Here is a 20,761-nt window from a genome sequence, read left to right as displayed (position 1 = left end):
TCAACCCCTCATTTGGTTGTTGGCTTAAAAGTGCCACTTATGTAATTGTAAAAATCAGAATAAACACCCGGCCCACTTACTTATAACTATCTACACTGGCTTTGACTTTGAATTAGATTAGCAACATTGTTTTTCAGAAATAATATCCCCTTATCCAGAAACGCTGTGGTTTCCTATTCATGACGGTTCGTCTTTTGTTGTCCAGTTTGTGTTGCGCTATCTCTGGTTCCACCATCTATCATGATAAGAGAAAACCGCAGCCCTTTCCTGTTTTGTGCTGTAAAACAATTCAGCAAAAGTCTTGAAAAATTAAACCTAATGGCACACTGTACACAGAAAAGAGGGCCAAGCATTTCACCTGTGGTCCAGTTTGTTTCTGGTAGATGCATTAATAACTTGAAATCAGTGTGGTCATTTCCCTAATTGCTACATATAACATGCTTAACAGTTTCATACTGTATTTTTCTCACAGTGGTTTGTTGTTTCTCCCTGACTTCTGCTGTCAGTGTCCCAGCACTTGTTTTTCTCTCTCCGTCTGTCATCTTTTTACTAGTCTGTTTTCCAGTTTCAGGTTGTTGTTTCTGTGTATGTGTGCAAGAAGGTCCAGAACTTGAAACTGGAATCTTACCTGTCTCTCTTCCTCTCAGCACTCGAGTATATCTTTGAGCATTGAAAGCTTCTGATGGGGCACAGTGTGCGGTCATTTCTTCCCCTAGAGCTGAAGGCTTCGTCATTCCTTTAAATCTCCCCTTTTAAGTTCCCTCTGAAGGGGTCTTGAGTTGAGGAGTGATACCGCTGTGTTTGCTTTAACACTGACTCAGATACTTATCTTTGCGTGTGTCTGTGTGTGTGTGTACACTGCCTTGCTTTTTAGGCAGTTGTTTAACCTGGAGACTGAGTTGTTTTTTTGGAGTTCAGTAGAAAGTCAAACAGTGGTACTGATCCGACCAAAATCTTAAAACACTGTGGCAGATGGTCATGGGAGACACAAAAGGATCTCACCCACACTCACACATGCACGCCACACGCAGGGTATTCCGTCATAAGATCTTGTTTACATAAACTGTCTGGCTACCCTTTTGTGTGAGTCTTTGTATACGTGTGTGTGTGTTTGTGTGGTTACTCAATTTCTGGCAACTGTTTCTTACACACACACACACGGGTGATGTTGGTTGTGTGAAATCAATACCAGTATGCATTCAGTTGTCTGACCCATTTGGCTGCAGCAGTAAAAGCTGGGGTGCAGTTCAGGGTCTGGGAGAGAGGCCAGGACTTCGGACAAGCCAAAAAAAAAAAAAAACACCCACTATGTGTGTGAGCGTTTTCTGTGTGTGTCACAGGAAGAGTAAGAGTGTAAGGGCGTGTATGTGTAAAACATAAACAGTCCGTTTTTTGTTGAGGGTAGCCTTTTTAAAGCACGTAGTCCTGAGATATGGGTCTCTCTGAAACGTTTCAGAGATGATAGAGAAGATAAAGAGTGTGTGTGTGTGTGAGAGAGTGTGCTTTACTGTAGTAGCCTTCAAATGCAAGTCCAAGTAGTCTTTGAGTACTTTTGATCAAGGCACTCAAACCCCAACCTGTTTCAGTGGACTTCACATCTTGCATGGATGAATGCGGTATTAACAAAAAACATAATTGTTAATTAAACATAATTGCATGGTTTGCCAGCTGTCCCTTAATTTTTTTATCATTTGTCCAGTGATTTGTCTTTGTCACTATAGCTCTGATTCATCTTTTCTTCTGCTAATCCCCTTGAACAGAGACAGCCTATAACGTCAACGTTTGGCCACAAGTTACATTGGCCGGTTTCTAACTTTGTTTTTTTTTTTTTTATGTCAAACACCTAGCATAGAAAAAACGGCCCCACACCAAGCTCTGAAAGAGTCATAAAGTGTTTGCACTGATTCACTCCACTTTTCTCACTGGTGCACTCATGCAAAACCAGAACAACTCAAGGTGAAAGACGAAGCCGTGTGTGTGTGTGTGTGTGTGTGTGTGTGTGTATGTATGTGTCTCAGTGTCACAGGTGACTTTTAATGTAGATTCTTACAATTAGTCCTTTGTTGAGCCATATGAAGTTCACCATAAAGACTGACAGCCCCGTGCTGGTATGTGTGAGGTCAGAGCTTATCGGACTGACACACGCACGGCAGAAGACAAATGCATTTCTCTTTACAAACAGCTTAATGCCACCAACACTGCAGAGTTCACCAGGGGTCAAACACCTCTGGCCCTTCTTATCAGAGACCAGCACACACACAAACATGCAGACACACAGCAGAACTCCCTCCTTGAAATCCTGCACGGCTGAGGATCTTGAACTCTGTTATGAACTTGAGACAACATTACTTGAGTCATTTTTGAAAGACAGGTGATGATGGTTGACATTTCTTTATTTTGTTTTCTGCAGGATGATATGATATGATATTATTGATGGAACGTGTACTGCAAGAAGTTTGAAAGCTGTTGTTTTTGCATACAGTGAGACTGTGGCCCCTGCTGCTCCTCAGTAGGTCATCTCTTTATGACTAGCGATACTTTACTCTGCAGTCTTCAGGAAAATGTAGCAAATATTACCATCACAAAACGACAAATGTTTCTGATAAACAAGTGGAAAAAATCACAGCAAAAGAAATCACAATGGCCTCCTGTGGAACAATGCTGTGTGTTTCTAGCGGTGGAAAGTAAAACAAATCTAAGTTGCACAAATTAACTAAATCTTTGCAATTTCCCTAGAAACACTGCACTCTGGGGACAAGAGGGGAAAGAAAAGCTAATTTTTCACCCTGATGACCATACGACAGCTTATTCGAACAATCTGATTTGTCCCACACTTGAACATGTATCGAGCTTAAAGGTCTCTTGAAGGTTGAATGCCCAAATCAGCCGTCAGTCAAAGCTCATTCACACTTATCGAATGTGATGGCCAATCAGGGCTTCTCCGACCCTTGCTGAAACATGCGTAGATGAACTGGTGGAGGAAAATCAATTGGTTAAGGTTGCGGTCATTATGAAAGACAGAATGTTGATACTGTGGATGTGCTGTAGAACTATGAAAACACCTCTGGAACAAAAAATACTGTTAGTATGATGAATTAAGTTCAACTCTGGCACATCCCATGTTGGAACATTAATGACCCTGCAGGCATACCAAGTGTAGTTTTTAGAATCTGCCTCCTTCTATTCATTCTTTCATTGCAGGTTTTTTGTTCTTCTCTGCCAGGTTTATGGCATTATTTTAGCAATATCCATAACTCCATTGTTCTCTGCTTTAGCCTAATTCCCACTGCAAGTTTCGGTACACAGAGCTTTTCCACCACATCCTCAGAGAAAATATTGCATTAAATGTACTCTCCTTTGAATGACATAACTAATTTTTCCAAGTTGTTAAAACCGATTTGTTTTCTGCCGTGCATAATTTGAACAATCAGTAGAATAATTATTTCATTAAAATGGTTAATTTGTCCTTGTCTGCCAACACAGACCATATTTTTTACACCCTTTTCTCTCTGCTTCTATCAATTAAAATCACATAATGAAGTACAGTCTTTATGTAATGATGTATGGAGAAAATCCTGTTATGGTGGAATAAGGCTGTTACGGAGTGAGCGAACGTGGTCAGAGGATTTTCCACAGTTGTCTGATAGTTTGCCATAATATCTGGGCTGATTTTCCCACAACTACTCCAAAGGATTAAGTGCCTCTGATTCGCAGGGGCCAAAGATGAAACGCCTGGAAAAGAATAGCTATGTGTCTGTGGTTTGGGGATTGGTTGTGTATGTGTGCAGAAGAGCGGAATCTGGCAGTATGAATATTTAACTTTAGGTTTAGTTAGGTTGAGCAGACATGAGGGGGGTGTAAGCATGTGTAATCATGTTGCCAGAAAGGGATAGATGATAGGGGAGGCCTGGGTGGTGAGCTGCCCTCAGACCCTCTAAGGTTTCCCTGAGGAGTGGTAGGTTGGTTTCCTTGCAGATTATGTGCTCCTGACCTCTGAAAAGCCTTTCAGTCTCAGGCCATACAGGTCCTTCCCCCAAGATGACACACTCACTCACATGCGAGAGGGAAAACATCAATAATGGCAAAAGTAGAGCGAAAAGTAGCTCTTTAGTATTCACTTTACTGAGCTTTACATAATGTTGAAGGCATGTTCAGATGTGAAGTTTTTACAGGTGTGGTCCCAGAGGTATGTGGATTTGGATGGGTCAACAGGTGATTAATCTGTGCGATCCCAGTAGCTGACTGGTACAATGACCCTTGACCTACAACAAGACCGATGGGAGCCCAGCACTCCCCCATTCAATCTCCATTTTAGCATTTGGTTACCACTCTGCCCTGTTTTATTCCATTGCTTCATTAGTTGAAGGCATAAGACATGAAAAATATTTTTTACATGCTTTTATGGGCTGTGTTCACTTCACTATAAATGAAATCACTCTGACCTTTAAGAACGTCAGTCCACTCTCCTGTAAGGCACCAAAGCAATACAGAGTTCTGTCTTTTCTGCCCTCTCTTTTAAAATATCAACCTGTTCACCCTTTTCTCGCGTGCAAACAGTCTGATAGCTGCACCTGATTTCACTTAATGGTCTACAATTACTTGACAGGTTTGGTTTTATATTGTCTTGGTTGTTAGAAAAAGACGTCAGAGAAAGAGCTGTTATGTGAATATTGTCTCTTTTCTCTCGCCCAGAAGGAATTTTATTCTAAAATGATCCGTACACAAACGGCAACAGACACATGCGTGTCTCTGGGTGGTCTCTAGATTGTTCAGCACATTATTAGTCCGGCTTTAAAGGGACTGGCTCTTATCTATAAAGTAAATAGAACATTTTATCACTTCACACATTTTTAAATGTGCAGCTGGTCAAAACACCCAGTGATTCATAGCACTAATATTCATACCTTATACTCACAAGAGTGGGTTCAAATATGTCTCTCTACCCTATTGCTTTCTATTAGAGGTCACCACCAACATGCAAAATGTCCTTCTTAATCCTGTGGTTTATGTGATGACAAAGCTGTTTCCCTGTCATGTAACATTTGGTGAGATAGAAGCCCAAACCAATGTGCCCTTTGTTTAAAAAGATCTGACTTGTGCAGCAAAAACTGTTTCAAGATAGCATGTTTCCATCAAACAGGTGCAACCAAAATGACTTTTGTGCTCTGCATTCCCACATGGAAAGAGTTAAGCAATGACTTTGCCCGTCATGCTTTTATTGGTCCTGTGGTTTAAGGTGGTAGATAGCCATATGTCTCTTTTAGAGGTGGCAGGTGGAAGTTTATCATTTTGTTGTGACCATGAGAATCAGACGTATGTCATACTTCCATGTGAACAGCCAATCAGAGAGTGTTTTTCTTTGATAGCTACTGAAGTAAAACAGCTTGGTTTTTGAGAGGTAGCTGTCATGTGATAAGGAATTGTAACTTTACTATCACTTGGATTGAGTTAAAAAAAACTATTTTATACAGAGACTTGGTAAAGTAACAAATAAGTCAAGTAGTTGATGGATCCTTTTTTCCAATCTCTAATAGAGGTACAGGCTTCGGCTCTCCATTAAGGCCGCTGTTAGGTGTTGGTAGCGTGTCCCCTGGGTTGTCAGAGTGACGCTGTGACTGTTGATGCATCGTGTTGATGATAAACTTTCTGCCTGTGTACACGTCTCAATCTCTCCTGAGCGCTGCGGCTGTTTCTTTCCAAACAAATGGCTCCAAGACAGTTGTTTTTGTGCGCTGTGTCTTTTGTGCGTGCATGTGTCTGTGTGTGTGTGTGCACATGTCTTAGTCATCTCTATTAGTCACGAGGAGTGACAGGGTTATATCAAGCCTCCCTGGGTTACGGCAGGACACATGTATCAGTAGCGTGACTAGACCGCGTGTGTGTGTGTGCAGTGTGGAGCCAGTCTCTCTCTCTCTCTGTTTGTTGTTTAAGACATACCTTCATTAGTTTACACACACGCACTCACACGCTTAAAGGTTTAAGGTATCAGCCTGAGCTAATGTTTCACTGGAATAGGAGGTGGGATGGGCGGCAGCTCCCTTAAGGCATTCAAAAAAGAAAAAGAGATAAGAAGAAGAAGAAGAAAAGCGAGGGAAAACAGAGAGGGAAAGAAGAGAGGGTACGAGAGGCGGGAAGAGAGCGCAGGTTTGAGATAGTTTTGCCGCGATAACTGCCACACTGGTGGGACTTGTCAACATTTCACCCCTCCTTTCTCTTATGTCTCTGGAGCTGATGATTCAGCAACTAAAGTAAATGAAGCGGTGAGGGTTTCTGTGTGTGTGTTGACTCTCGGCCTTTGATAAAAAAAAAAACCCTTATTAAAACCACGCAGCTAGAATAAGGACATGAACAGCAAACAGCCTGGTTTAGTCATCACAGGCACAGGGAAACGTGCTTTAAACTCACCATGTCCACATGATGGACATGTCGTGTCGTGTTTTCTGTTCGTGCTTACAGTAATAGCACAGCTCAACCTCACTTCTAATTGAAGGCTTTTCCTGTGTGGAGAAAATGTGTTGTCGTCCATGAGACTTAGAATTAAGGAATTCCCCCAAAGGCCCTTGACACTGGCTCTGGATGGAACTATAAAAGTAATTATTTTTTCCTATAAAGTATCTTTGTTTAAATAATGTCACTTCTTGTAACCTGTTTCCTGTTTGTTTGTGGCAACTTCCCTTTTTTTTTTTTGTTATGAAATATATAAAGAGAGAGATCCAGATGTGTATGTTGTAGTCTGACAGTAGCCTCAGCCTCAGTGGTACGTTTGACATGTTGTACCATTTTGGAAGTCAAAAGTGTCTATAGTTGTTGAGTGAAAAGCTGGTCAACTCATGGGGATAATGGTGTACATTTGTTGCACATGGGTGTACTGTAGATGTGAAAAGTAACGCAGATAATTGTGTCACGAATGAAAAGGGATAGCTAGAGGGAAAACATCAAACCCTGGATATTTTTACACCTCCGCACCGCTGAGCAATCATGGTGAGAAGAAGATGTGAATGTTGGACTGTCAGTTTCTGAAAGTTACAGAAATGGTTAGACACAGCCCCCCCCTGCTAACATTAGAAAGGGGATGGGGGTTACACTTTGACCTGATCTGGCTTCTAGTAACAGCCAAGATGGCTAACAGCAGTAAAACTGTAACGACATCAAAGCATTCTTTCCGAAACCTAAACATGTATGTGACACCGCAGATGCTGTGTCCATGTCGTGTACATGAAAAGTTGCATACATCAGCTCAACAATAGAAAGTGTGCATTACGTACTCATCTCACTGCTGTCCATGAGAAACTTCTGGTTCCACTTCCTACTACTTCTACTACTTCCAAGTAACTTGTTTTCGCTAATGAGGAAAATGCTTATCTGTTGACTCTTGCAGGATTTGGGAACAAATTCATGGTGTTTGCAGGTCTCAAAAAATGCATGTCTATATGTGATTGTCTGTTTGCATAGCCTCAAAAGCCAAATGGATGCTAGTAAATATATATATGAGCAAAATAGCAAGATTTCCCTTCCTAACGTTTATATTACTATCACAGTAGTATGGGAACACTATTTATCAGTGTGTCTGCTTGTTTATCCTGTTTGCTTATGCTGCCTGTTGATTTGTGTGTGTTTGTGTATAGAAGTGATTTAATCCAGGAAGGAGTGAAAGAGGGAGGGAGCCTTCCTGCCTACATATCTGGCTCTGTGTGCGCGTGTGCGTGTGTTTGAGCGTGTGCGTGTCTGTGTGTGTGGTTTGTGTGTGTGTGTGTGTGTGTCATCAGTAAGTTTAGCGTTGTGAATTGGCTCAGTTTAAACAACAGGAAACTGGCAGAGAACAAGTCATTAACTTCAGAACAAGCTGAAACTAAGGTGTGTGTGTGTGTGTGTGTGTCGGTGTGTGTGTGGATGCGTGCGTGCGTGTGTGCGCACCTGAGAGAGAGAGAAACGGCTTGTGGATAATGACTCTTGGCAGTTCCTAACACATCCTTGTCTTATTGACACTTCCTCTGGATTATACCATATTTCCTTCCCGCAAACCGCACACACACACAGACATGCATACACACACACACACAAACCACACACACAGACACACAGGATACATACAGTTTCACTATAATTACAGGAGTTACATATTCCTTCATTAAGTAGTGTTAATTTATTATTAGGCCCCTCCACACCACATTACCTATCCTTCCTGTCTTAAGCGAGAATACAACACACACATACACAACTTCAGGAGCACGAAGGTTAGTGTGTGTGCATGAGAGAGGAGGGGGGGGGGGACAACACAGAGGGAGAGAGAGTATTGACACTTAAATAAGTGCTTGAGTGCTCGTCTTCAGAACATGTCCGAGCAGCTGTGAAACTCTATGCCTCCCAGTGGTCACCAAGAGCAGGTGGCACAACAGCCCAACCCATATACACACCCTGCCAGAATAATTTAGGAAGAACAAGGTGTTTTTTTTCCTTGAATTGCACCACCATAATACTCCTTTAACCCCCATTTAATTTAAAGTCAAAAACACTCTTGTGAAGATATGTATAATATCTTTGTATATAAAGATATTCTTGTTCATTATCAGCTTGTATTTTTCATGACAAATTTGAAGTTGGTCAGTGGTCAGTCAATATTGTCCCCGACTAGCTGCCTGTAGTTTATCATTGTCATTTTTATCAATGAAAAGCTTTAATGTGGGTTTGACTCATGAGCCTCAAGGTTATCTGTGTTCCCGAAGGACTGAGGTTATGTTTGAGTTACCACGGTTTCCTCACCTGTTACACATTTTCAGCATGTGCTGAAAAGACACTATTTGCTTTTCGTCGTCCCTCAAACAAATTGTATTTGTACACCAGTATGGGAAAGTACATTGACTTGTTTCCCCACTTAGAAAATAAGCCAAGTACAAACTGAAACTGCATGAGATCAGATTTAGCTGGAGCCTCATTCTGTTTGTTCTGATATTGTTCAGTTAGATTGTTCCAACGGCGATTTGAAAACGTTGGTGAGACCTGTTCAATCAAGGTTTTGTTTGTTTTTTTTCTGATATTTATGGGTAATAAATGTAATTTGGCTCCATAAAACATACAGAAAAACACACACACACACACACACACAAATGCTAATATCTGGGTTCTTAAAGGTACGCATGACTGGGAGTAAGGTAGCGTGGTGGAGCAATGTGAACATGTAAACAGCTTCTCAGAAACATCATGGAAAATCAGGTTATAAGGCAGCAAAGTGTTAACTTTCCACGTGTCTGCACCTCCCAGTGCACACACACATGCAAGGTCAGCTGATACTTGTGTACATCTAAGATCACAGTCATGTTTGACTCTCTGACTCACCTCTCAGTCTCTCTCTGTCTCGCTCTCTCTCTCATATCATATTACTTTTGCTCAGTGTTTGAGTCACCCTGCCTTTCAAAGCTCATTTTCAACCACACAGTTTCACTCACAGTTGATGGACGATAATCTCTTTTTGTGTGTGTGTGTGTGTGTGTGTGTTAGTGAGAGAGAGAGAGAGAGAGAGCGTTTGCGTGTGTGTGAGTGACGCTGTGTTTTTGACTTCACCATTGTGCAACAGTTATTCCAGTCTCAGGTGGATTGTCACTGGCTCTGCTGTGTTACCACGTTTGTGTTTGTGCGTATTTCTAAAGCCCCGCACACTGTTGTCCACAGGGAGGGAAATCTGCCGCCAAACTCTTACCCCACAGCGTTTCAGCTCGTCTGCTGTTACAGTACGTGTCCCTCAGGTTTTATGTTCAGTTATGTCAGTTCTGTAGCCCCAGGCAGTTCAACTGTGAGAGTACTGCTTCTAACTCTTGATGCAAACATTTACTTAATATATCTTATTTGCAGTTCACTATCATATCCACTCATATCCAAGGAAAAGCTGGAGAAGGGCTCTAACTTGTTTGTGTTTTTATGTGTGGCAAAGTTAAGATTTCTAAGCTCTTACTGGTGGCAACTGTGTGTCACATAGCGTCAGCAAGCTAGCCTCCTGCATGTGTGCTTACACATACATACATATTCTTTGAAGGAATATTCGATGCATTAATTAAAAGCATCAATGAGGCAGGGTGGAGAACACACAGGAATGGATACATTGATAATGTTTGTTCATCTCAGTGTTTCATTGCTTCCATGCTGTTATTTACCCTGTTTGTAAAAATGATTCTATGTCTGGGTTTGCTGATGAGTAAATGAAGCATAAGTACAGCAGTTCTTAGAAGTAGTGAATGTATAGTAGATGTGTTTATCTTCTATCTATCTTCTATCTGAGTAAATCTATGGTAAAGTTAATGAAAAATATACGTTCCCCTTGTGTAGTCTTCTGTATGTCAGATTACGTTGGCAGTTTTTAACTGATTGTCCTTAAGATTCTATCAAAGTCCTTTTGATGTAGCTCATTTTACTGGAGAAATCACACATTAAAGAGACACTAATTGATTTTCCCTGACAGGTTCCTCCTCATTTTCAAGAAAAGACCAGATGATGCTGATCTTGGACTCTAATGACTGTCAGCTTAATGATTCATAAAATGATTAGTTAGTTAAAAATAATCGGTCAGTTAATTACCTTTCTGACAGAAAACAACCAACTTCAGAAATCAGAAGAAGAAGAATTCAGAAGTCTTTGTGTTCACCCTTGCTTTAGTGCTCTCAAAGTTTCGTGCCTTTAACTTAATTTTCTCTGTTGGGGCCTAATTGTGTCTAACACTGAAATAGACTGTTCCTGCATGACTAAGATTGCTCACAAGCTAACCTGCATGCACACTTTAACTGGAGAGCTTCAGCATGCGAGCCCAGAGCTTCTCGTCTCCTGGTGCAAGAAGCTTGTCTGAGCACAAACACATCTTAACTAAGAGACGTTTTCCGTATCTGGAATTTCCTGCCTGATAATTACCTAACTGGTCCTTTTAACTTCCATTTATTTTATTTGATAGAGAGGTAGTTCTTCCTCACTTTGAAAATGTCACTTTTAATTACTGATCTGTGTAGCATTTTAGAACGTTCACTTATATCTTTGGACAAAAAGAGAAGATGGACGTGTGCGGTTACTTGTTTCAGCAATCTATGTCATTAACAATATTTCTAGCTCACTGTGGGTGAGCAGCTTGATAGAGAGAGCACAAAAAAGCCCACACTTAAAATGAACCCACCGTTCATTTGATTCAGGTAAGGCTTTTATGTCCAGCATTTATCTGGTGGTTTGATGTTATCCGTATCTGTGCAGGTCAGGTCAGCACAGCGGGATGGAATGATGAATCACGTACTATGGGTGTGTCAATGAAGGTTGGATTAAATTGAAATAAAGAGCAAAGGGACAGTCCATTTAACGCCTGGCTAGGCAGTCACGAGTGTCATGCCTTTGCATTGCAGCCCTCTTAAGCATATATGTGTGTGTGTGTGTGTGTGTGTGTGTGTGTGTGTGTGTGTGTGTGTGTGTGTGTGTGTGTGTGTGTGTGTGTGTGTGTGTGTGTAGAGTGTAGAGAGAGACAGAGACAGAGAGAGAAAGTGGATGGATTTGTGGCGTGCTCTTATTACTCCTCCCTCAGACTAATGAAATGTGTATGTGTGTGTTCTCATTACCCTTCTCCAAGGCTAATGAAGTGTGTGTGTGTGTGTGTGTGTGTGTGTGTGTGTGTGTGTGTGTGTGTGTGTGTGTGTGTGTGTGTGTGTGTCTGTGTGTGTGTGTGTGTGTGTATTAAATTGAACTGCAGTTCTGCTCTGCTGTGTTCAGGCTGTTTCATTAAATGATAAAGTTTACTGATGACTCCAGTGGGATCATTATTTACTTGGCTCTCCATTCATTCCACAGCAGCCACCTCGATCTTTACAAATGACCTGCTACATACAAAGACAGAGGTTATTTTGCACTGCAGGTTAGAGACAAATGACTTGGCATTCACTTAGTGGACTAGTGGCATATCCAATGTGTTTACACACCCAAGTTGGACTTTTATCTAATATCAGTTGTTTACTTGTTGGAAAAAGACTTTGCCTAAATAAGCACAGTTAAAAAAAAATAATAAAAGGATAATAATGATCCACAGGCCAAACATGCGCAACACACATTTTTTGATGGCTTTTTTTTCCCATATTCAAAACTGAATTTCATCTGTCCCCATTATAGATAAATAAAAGCTAACAGGAAAAGATGATTAAGGGAGAAAGATGTGTGAAGAAGTGTGAGGCTGAGAATGTGACCGTTAATTTCAAAATACTGTCACGACTCTGTGCATTTAATATAGCGCTGCCTGCTTGTGCATGTGCTGGGGTTTCACTCGAGTACAAGTAAAACAGAAATCATTCCACAAGACGGACTAAGAGTAAGCGAAGACTTAAGGAAAGAATGAGCGAGAAATGCAGGTTGATAGAGTGTTTCTGACAGTTCGACAGCTCCTCTCAGGCCAGCTGAAGCCATCATCTGTCTCATTCTGCCTCTTACCCAATCATTTGTCTGTCACTTCTCCACTCTGAAGCATATTACAGTCAGCATTTGCTTTTTTTTTTTTTTTTCCCTGCATCCTTCAGTTGTTGAATCACTTTACAGCAAAATGATTGCAGCCGCCAAGTTGTCTCACACACTCATTGCATTACTTGGTGCGTTTGGCTGTAACTTCATCTATCATCTGTCCCAGCTGCACGGGAAGCTGCAAACGTTCCTCACTTAGAACATCTGTGTTTATGAATGTTAACCTGCATAAAGTGTTATAAAGTGTGTACCTCTACTAATACTAGCAGTTCTGGAAGTGAAATTAGACTTGACCAATTGACCTTTCCAAACCCCTCCTCTGAACAATAACTGTCCAATCATAGCTCAGTAACTCTAACGAGACACTTGCAGGCCTGCCCAGCTTTGGATTTCTCTACATATTAATGTTGTGTCCTTGAGGCTCTAAGGAGAGAGTTTGAATGGTTGCATCTTCTTATAGTCTTCCAAAAACTTGAAACACAAGAGCAATCATGTCAGCACTTTGTCTTTATCTGCATAAGCTGCAAACGTCTTGCTAATTATCTTGCGACGTACAGTACTAACCAAGCATTGCGTCCAAAGGCAATGGCCATGTTGTTAGCTTTCTACCTTATTCATCCTGGTCTTTGTTTTTGGGAAGTTCTCACTCCAGCAACTAAAGTATAGCCTAAATCTAACCACCGTTTTGTTATCCAAGTCATAAACAGTATAAAATAATGGATGTAGTCCCTGTTACCAGCACCGTCTTGGCTCCAGGAGTTTAGCATTAGCATTAGCTAGCTTCACTTATAAAATCTGTTAGTGAGTGTCATCATTTTAGTGAGAAATGAGAGGCCTCCTTTTGTTTACTGTGAGGAATCGAAGATCTAGTGTTCAAAAAAATTACAGTGAGTTTCGTTGGTAAACCTGCCACCGTTATTTCTGTAAACGGCATAATGTGCGGTGCGGCAATGGAAAGCTTGAAGGGCATAGCAACAGTTGCTAAGGAGGACGGGGCTGACCGAGCAGTCAGTCCCTGGAACCAAATTTTCAACAAAGTTTTCAAATTCTTGAACTTTTTAAGACACAGCATCCTGCACACAAACAGATTGCATTAGGCGACAGCATTATACCTCCATTCAGCTATTCAGATGCAGTCAGGTTTTTAGACCTTTGTATCCAAAGTCATTTTACAGTGATGGATCAGGGCCACAGTGAAAACCATTGTTTGGCTCTACAACTTGAATCACCCCCAGTCACCTCCTCAACCATGTCTCACAGTCCTTCCTTCATCATTGATGGTGGAAGTGGTTGAGGAAGGTGAGTGATAACCAAGCAGGCCTCTCCCCCTCTCTCCGTGTCCCTGTAAATTGAGCTGCTACATGACAGTGCCATTACCTCCAGCTGCCACGGCTAAATCAAACACTTAAGTGTCTGAGTGATTACTCACACTCCTCACAAGTGTCCTCAGTCTTCCCCCTTTCTGAGCTTCCTTCTGTCTCCCCTTTAGGAAGCAATAATTTTCTCCTCGATATGCAATACACTGTGCCTGAGACTGTTTTCATTTACTTAGTTTACACAATGAAATAGACACAAGTCACAGAAAAGTAGAACAATCTCACAGCAACCATAAAATAAATACGAAAAACTGAAGAAAAAACATGAAGCTGAGGGTAGAAAACCTGTGAACAAACTAAAGAGAAAAACAAGCAACACAAATCAAGATGACAAAACCAAAAAGGAACTGACCTGGATAACACAATGACACACGTGTGTTGAACTTAACTGACAATTTTCTATTAAGTGTATTTCAGGCAGCGGTAATGATGAGCGTTAAGCATATGACATGTGAAGGTTCTTGAGGTTTTGATCACATCTTCAAAAGAGGTTTAATCTCAGTAAATCGCTGCAAACGAAGATATGGATGACCTTTAAAGCGGTGCTGTTGTGTACATTGTGTATTGGAGAGGGATTTGTTGAGGTAAACAAGTCTGCTTAATGGCAGATGTTTTTCCTTCTAAGAATATTTCACAGACTCCTCAGGGTCAAGTTGATTTTGCGAGACATCTGCTGTAAAGATATTTTCTGATTTTTAAAGCCACCTTCATTTTTCAGACAAGTATTTCAAGTGTGAAGTAGTAACAGTTGATGGCCCCTGACTCACTGGCAGCATTTTCAATAAATGTACTGTAGCTATTGCAACAAAAACAAGCAAAAAACACACTTTTGGCTGCTGCGAAACTTACAGAGGGAATCATTTTGATCAGTAAAAAATGGTGCTTTTTGTTGAACAGTGTAGCAAAGGATGGTCTGGCAAAGCAGATGTCAAGTATGAGTGTTTTCATTTTACAGTACACTGACAGGGACACATGGTAACAGTGCGACAGATTATTACACTGTAGGTAGGCAGTCAAAAAAGAAAATCAGTAGGTCAAAATCAGAGTATTGGAGTGGACAGCTGGCTCCAATGTAAACTTAACGTCCATGCAGAAAATCCTACTCATCCTCACATAAACAGTGATTATGTCTGATTTTAACATCGTTTTCACACAGTATGTTGTGGTTCTGTAATCTTCAAACTTCACTCCCACTGCAGCTGCTGCTCTCTCTCTCTCCTGCTCACACCCACATGTTATGGTAAAGCTGTCAGATTACACGTTAATGTGGTTTCATGTAGGAATTGAGTTTTCCTCCAGACAGCGGCTTTCCAAACTTTTTGCATTTGACGGCAAAATCTCCCCACGGCCCACCCCTTTCCCGTCTTCATCCCTCTCCTCATCGCCGTGTCTCCCTCTCTGTCTCTCCCTTCACTGTCCGTCTCACGCGCTGCAGCGGCCCCACTGTGCCACACATTATCATTTCAGAGAACACACACACACACTGCAGCACAGATGGGTAGCACGGCCTCTTTTGGCAGATGAATAGGTAAATATTTACCTTCCCAGATTGTCTTCCTTCCACCCTCATCCCTCCGTCCCTCCACCCATCTCCTTCCTCTCGACACCTCCACGCCACACATCCTCTTTCTTCCCTCGCTGTCGTTTTTCAGGGCTCTTCTGTCCCAGCGGTCTCGCCTTCGTCTTATCACGGGGGCCGCTCACAGGCATCTGTTGTGCAAACACGCTCGCGTACTCGTGCACATATTTTGAATATATGATGAGGAGGATGTATATGAAGCTCACACATACGTGTATGCACGTACGAGGGCCTCAGCAAACACAGAGCTGATAATAATTGTGCTGAAGACAATGCTGTGTGTTATGAAGCTTAATTCAGCCCATTGAGGCAGATGGGACACTGACTGTGTGCTTATCTTGAGTTTTAATTAATAGACTTTAGTCTCCTATGAGCACATTCTCCCAATGTAAATGCTAACTCAGATTGGTTGCACACCACGGCTAATGGAGGCTACTGTCCTCAGGGATGTGGTCTCTTTGCTTCAATGGGCCAGAGGGAGAAATGACAGGGACAAGGCACACCCACAAACTCGCACCTTTTCTTCTGCTCCATTGTCTCTATTGATTTAGGGGCTTCAGGGCCTGTGCTGTCTTTGTACTCTGGAGTAGCCACGGGAAGTGCAGCATTAGCGACTGACTGCTTGCTGTTGATAAAAAAAACTGGTCAACCTTCCTTTCTCTCATCACACACTATCTATAACATATTCACAGGTGTTTATTTTCCATTAAAACACATCATTCATAGTGTCAGACACTGTCAAACAGGGGACTAATTAAATGTGCCACAAACAGAGGCTTAGGATGCATTTAAAGATGCTGTTTAGAGCGGCAGTATTTGTGATGAGAGCCCGATTTCTCCAATATTATTTTTGGGCTTTTTGACTTTGAGTGAACTTGCTAAACCGTGATGTCCCTCTCTTCTTCTCTGTACTTTATATCCAACGTGAATCTCTGCAATAATTGCAACTCTTTATGTATCAACACTTTTTTCTTTTCTTTTTGTTTTTTGTAAAAAACAGCTTCTCTGGTATCATCCTGTAATCAATAGTAATCATTGTTAACTCTCTCTCCGGGCCTGACATACCAGATAATGTCTCATTTCATAGATCCTGTTCTGTTTATCTCCTTTCCACACACCAAAGAGACTCGTCTTGCTCTGTCAGTGTTTTTTATATATATATATATATATTTTTCCGCTACTCTGCATTCAGTTCTCTCACTTTATTGGTTGGATAACCTTTTTAAAACCATTTTTGTATTATCTGATATGTCCTGGTTTAATGTGACAAAGCCCTGTATACAGTTTATATATACAGTCCACTGTATTTAAATTGATATTTGCATATATCTTTGTTTTTTCTAACAGTTGCAGTCAAAACTCTATTTGAGCTCTTCCTAACAGTGAATATGAATTAATATGTTTGTGCTTTTTTAACATTTACCATTTACAATTGTGATGCAAAATAGGATGGATGGAAATAAAAGTGAGGGGGAAAAAGACAAATTTCTTGCAGTCTTCCACTGTGAAAATGGCGTCCAGCACTTGTGACAAAAGTTTTTTCAGGGTTAGACATAAAAACTCGTTTTTCGGTTTTGAGGTTTTAAAAATATCCTGCATTGGTTTAATTGAAAGCAAGTTGAGCTGACACCTAATCTGTCGTCTTTCTTGATTTTTCTCCTTTTCTGTCTCGGTCTTCGCCTCTCTCTGTTTCTTACAGGCTGTTTTTGAAAGGTGAACATAACAAGATACATTTCTCCTCTCTCATTTTAACAAGGAGAGTATCAGTGTGGTTCTTGTTCATTAGTATCACACATCACACCTCCATCACCCTTAGATCTAGGAGAGACAGAGGTGTCAAAATGACAGTGTGTGTGAGCACATGTTTTTGTTCCCTCTCAGCCTCCACCTTAGGAAAATCCACAAAAGCCAATTCACACCAGTCTCTCTCCCTGCCTTTCCCTCAGCATTCTATCTCCATGTATTACTTTGCACCCCTGGCCTGAATTGTACATTATTTTTCATCATTGGTGTAAATCTTCTTAGTACTACTGCAAGAATGAAAAGGACACACCAGCTACCTACGGTATATACGTCCGCACCACCATTATCACAAAGGGCCAGAGCAAATTGGATATACACTACAAGCCTTGGGGAGATGCAAACGGCAGTTATCTTTTGAGGCCAGAAAGAAATATGCTTGTTTATTCGCATTGCTAATTTTATTTATCTTTCCTCCCACTGTTAATGGAATATTTGGAGGGAGTATATTATAGATATTTAATACTCTGGTGACGAGAGCATTAATTAGCAATAAATAATGTGAGTTTATGCAAACATTTCTTTTATCCCTGTAGGAGAAGAATGTTTTTTTGTGATTAGATCCCATAGGCTGCACAAAACTTCTCAAATGTGACTTCTTGACTAAACTCACACACCTACAAAAAAAGTTTCTTTCTGATGACTGAAATGTGGGCACAAACCAACAGCACGGTGGCTCCAGAACATGAACTATATCTTCCCATTTTCAGGACTCTTTACTTGATTAATTATTGTAGAAAGCCTACCGGCTGCAAATTATCCTTTGTTTACCTAACAAAGTGAAGGATTAAAACTATGTATTTTGTGTTGCATACTCAGGGGGTTTGGAAGCACTGCTTGAGGGGAATCAAGTAGAGAATTATTCATTTATTCATCCATTTAAGCATTACATCCTCAGATTTTTATTTTTAATTTATTTGCTTTCACTTTTCCATCGGGGGAGTTGTCAGCCAGATCTGAGAGGTCAAGGATGCCTGTGCCTGCAGGCCATTGGTTAATATTAATGACCATCAGCCAATTGGAACTCATCAATAGGTCAGAGGTTATCATGGGGTTGCAGATGCAGGAAGTTAATGTAATTAAAGATGCATCATGTTGTCGATTGGAGACAAAATGTCTTTTCCACTCTTTTCTTAATGTGTTTGTAGGGCTGTCTTTGTCTTATCAGCCTGTCGCGTTTGTTTACGTGTGTGTTTGTTTCTTGTCTTAATGTCTCACAGTTTTTAAAGGTTTTTCAACAACAGATAAAGTGTTCTTCATTTTCTTACTTTTGAATCCATCGCTGTCTTGGCACTGTGGCCAGGGGCTTATCTATAAGGGCAGGGAACATCATATACTGTACAGTTAAGGAACTACATCAGGGGTGAGATGCTTATTTAAAAATCAGTGAGGAAAGGAGGAGAGAAACAGTGGCAAGAACAAAGGTCGAAGGTTGAATTGAAAGGAGCACACTCAAATTAGTGGTGATTGAAAGTTTAGTCTTCCATTCCGTCCAAAGATGTTTCAGAGGAGGTCCATCCAGTTGTGAGTTACTAATGGCATCTTGGATTCTTGTAGCACATTGCATTAAGAGGCTCCAGCCTATTCCTCTGCATCTAGATGTTTGATGTTAGAAAGCCTTTAAGCAATGGTTTGACTTGTTGATATTGAGTATGATTTCCAATCACTTCTGTGTTGGATATCATTCCCAGTCTTTAAGGAGAAGTCACTCTATCATAAAACTGCATCCTCAAAAACAGACAATTGGAAAGTCAGTTTGTCATAAATAATTTGGACTTTGTTGCCTAGAAAAATGTTTCCAGCAGAATTCTCATATTGCTAAGTTAGCCCTTTATGCTAATTTACAGCTGCTTCAGCCATCAAAGATGATGCTAAGTGCCTTTGGGGTCAATCCTAATCATTGAAACTGTATGGGAATATCAAGTGTGTTCTCTGGAGGCACATTGTTTTCTGACAGACAACGATGGCTTTGCCTTGGAGTTTTTTTTTTTACAAGCCATCCAACTGCTGTCAGTACAAACAACATATATAGAACTAATCAGTGCATCTATTCCCACACCCTACTGGCTGTGATTAATCCAATGAGCCAACAGGTCAATAATCAATAGCTATTGATTGGCAGGAGAGGTTGCTAATAAGGGTTTGATTGGTGGAATGAGTCCATGGGGAAAGACTTTAGCCTTCTTTAATGCTATGGTGCTTCACATAGTTTTTCAAAGGCACACAGCAACAGTGGGAAGTGATTTTAGACAATCGATCAGGTAGTTGGAGGCCAATGAACGTTAGACTGAAATCTGTTGTGCATGTCATTTTATAGTTGTCATTTTTATGATTTGCTGTCCAAAAGAGATGCCTCTGGAATGAAGGATGCTGCTCTCCCTGACGCTCCTTGATTGATTGAATAACCAAAGTGAAAATGTGTTAGGTGGGGTTAGCTGCATAACAATACCAAGAGCCGTTGGCTACAACAGATTGAACTGGTGTAGAACTGAATGCTGTAGATAGGCTTCACGGTTGTTCTCTCTGATGCTGTTATTTTAGTTTAATATAGTCAAAGGATCATCAATACCAGAAGTTAAGCACAAGTTCAGTGTCTTTCCCAACACCACATGTTTTTAAAAAAGATTTTACAAGAAGGAAACTGGTACAGAAACTTTGATATGTGTCCTAAAAAGCTCTCTCTGTCTCTGTTTAGGGTCCCAGGTGTAACCATTGCCACAGATATAATCTGCGGTTTTCCTGGTGAGACAGAGGAAGACTTCCAAGAGACAGTAGACTTGGTGAAACTCTACCGATTCCCAAGTCTCTTCATCAACCAGTTCTACCCCAGACCCGGTACGCCTGCCGCCAAGATGGAGCAAGTGCCAGCACATGTGGTGAGTGTGTACAAGGAGACTGGAGACTCCTTTACTACTGATCGTCTGCCATATCTGATGGCATTATGGGCTAAATGTAGCTGTTCATGTGTGAAAGTGATAGAGACGTGAGCACAGTTCCCTTTACCTTTACACACAGTGTACAAAATACAATATGTTTCCCTGAACAATGCCTTTAACGTACAAAAACTTCAGTACCTCCAGTACTGGACTATGAATTATGTTTTGTGATCCCACAAAATGTTATTTATGTCAAAGCTGAAAACATGACTTGACTAACAGAAATGTTATGCAGACACAGTATACGCATGCAGGCTTAGCTTCTGGCTCGTTCTCTTGGTTTAGTAAGGATATTCATACTGGCATTGTGTGCATATACTATACTATAAGTGCACACACACATGCAAATATGTGTATCGAGGAAACACAGTGCGGCCTCCTGTCATCTGAAAATGTAAAATCCTGTTCCAGTTCTGTCATGACTTCTGTATGAATTTTAATATTACTAATCCTGAAAGACACGTGTGTGGGGGAGTGCGTCTGTCCCTTTCAGACAGACAGACACATACGGTACACTGTGTGATGGCAAACAGTGTTAACGTGTCAATGTTTAAATGTTAAAGCCTGCATTTGAGTTAAACATTTGCTGCTGGCGGTTAAATGGG

The 20,761-nt window shown here is 41.0% G+C and overlaps 1 protein-coding gene across 1 annotated transcript in view; it reads left to right on the top strand.

The window, feature by feature from the left end:
- The window catches only part of cdkal1 (CDK5 regulatory subunit associated protein 1-like 1), a 241,300-nt gene that overhangs the window by 151,999 nt on the left and 68,540 nt on the right, over positions 1-20,761 (top strand). The window contains exon 11 of the mRNA XM_041942774.1: positions 19,916-20,096. Coding sequence (XP_041798708.1) covers positions 19,916-20,096 — 181 coding nt within the window. The remainder of the gene's footprint in view (positions 1-19,915; positions 20,097-20,761) is intronic.

The sequence above is a fragment of the Chelmon rostratus genome, chromosome 8 (genome assembly GCF_017976325.1).
Source record: "Chelmon rostratus isolate fCheRos1 chromosome 8, fCheRos1.pri, whole genome shotgun sequence".
Classification (NCBI taxonomy): Eukaryota; Metazoa; Chordata; class Actinopteri; order Chaetodontiformes; family Chaetodontidae; genus Chelmon; species Chelmon rostratus.
Note: the sequence above shows the minus strand (reverse complement) of the source record. Positions and strands in the feature narration are given on the sequence as shown.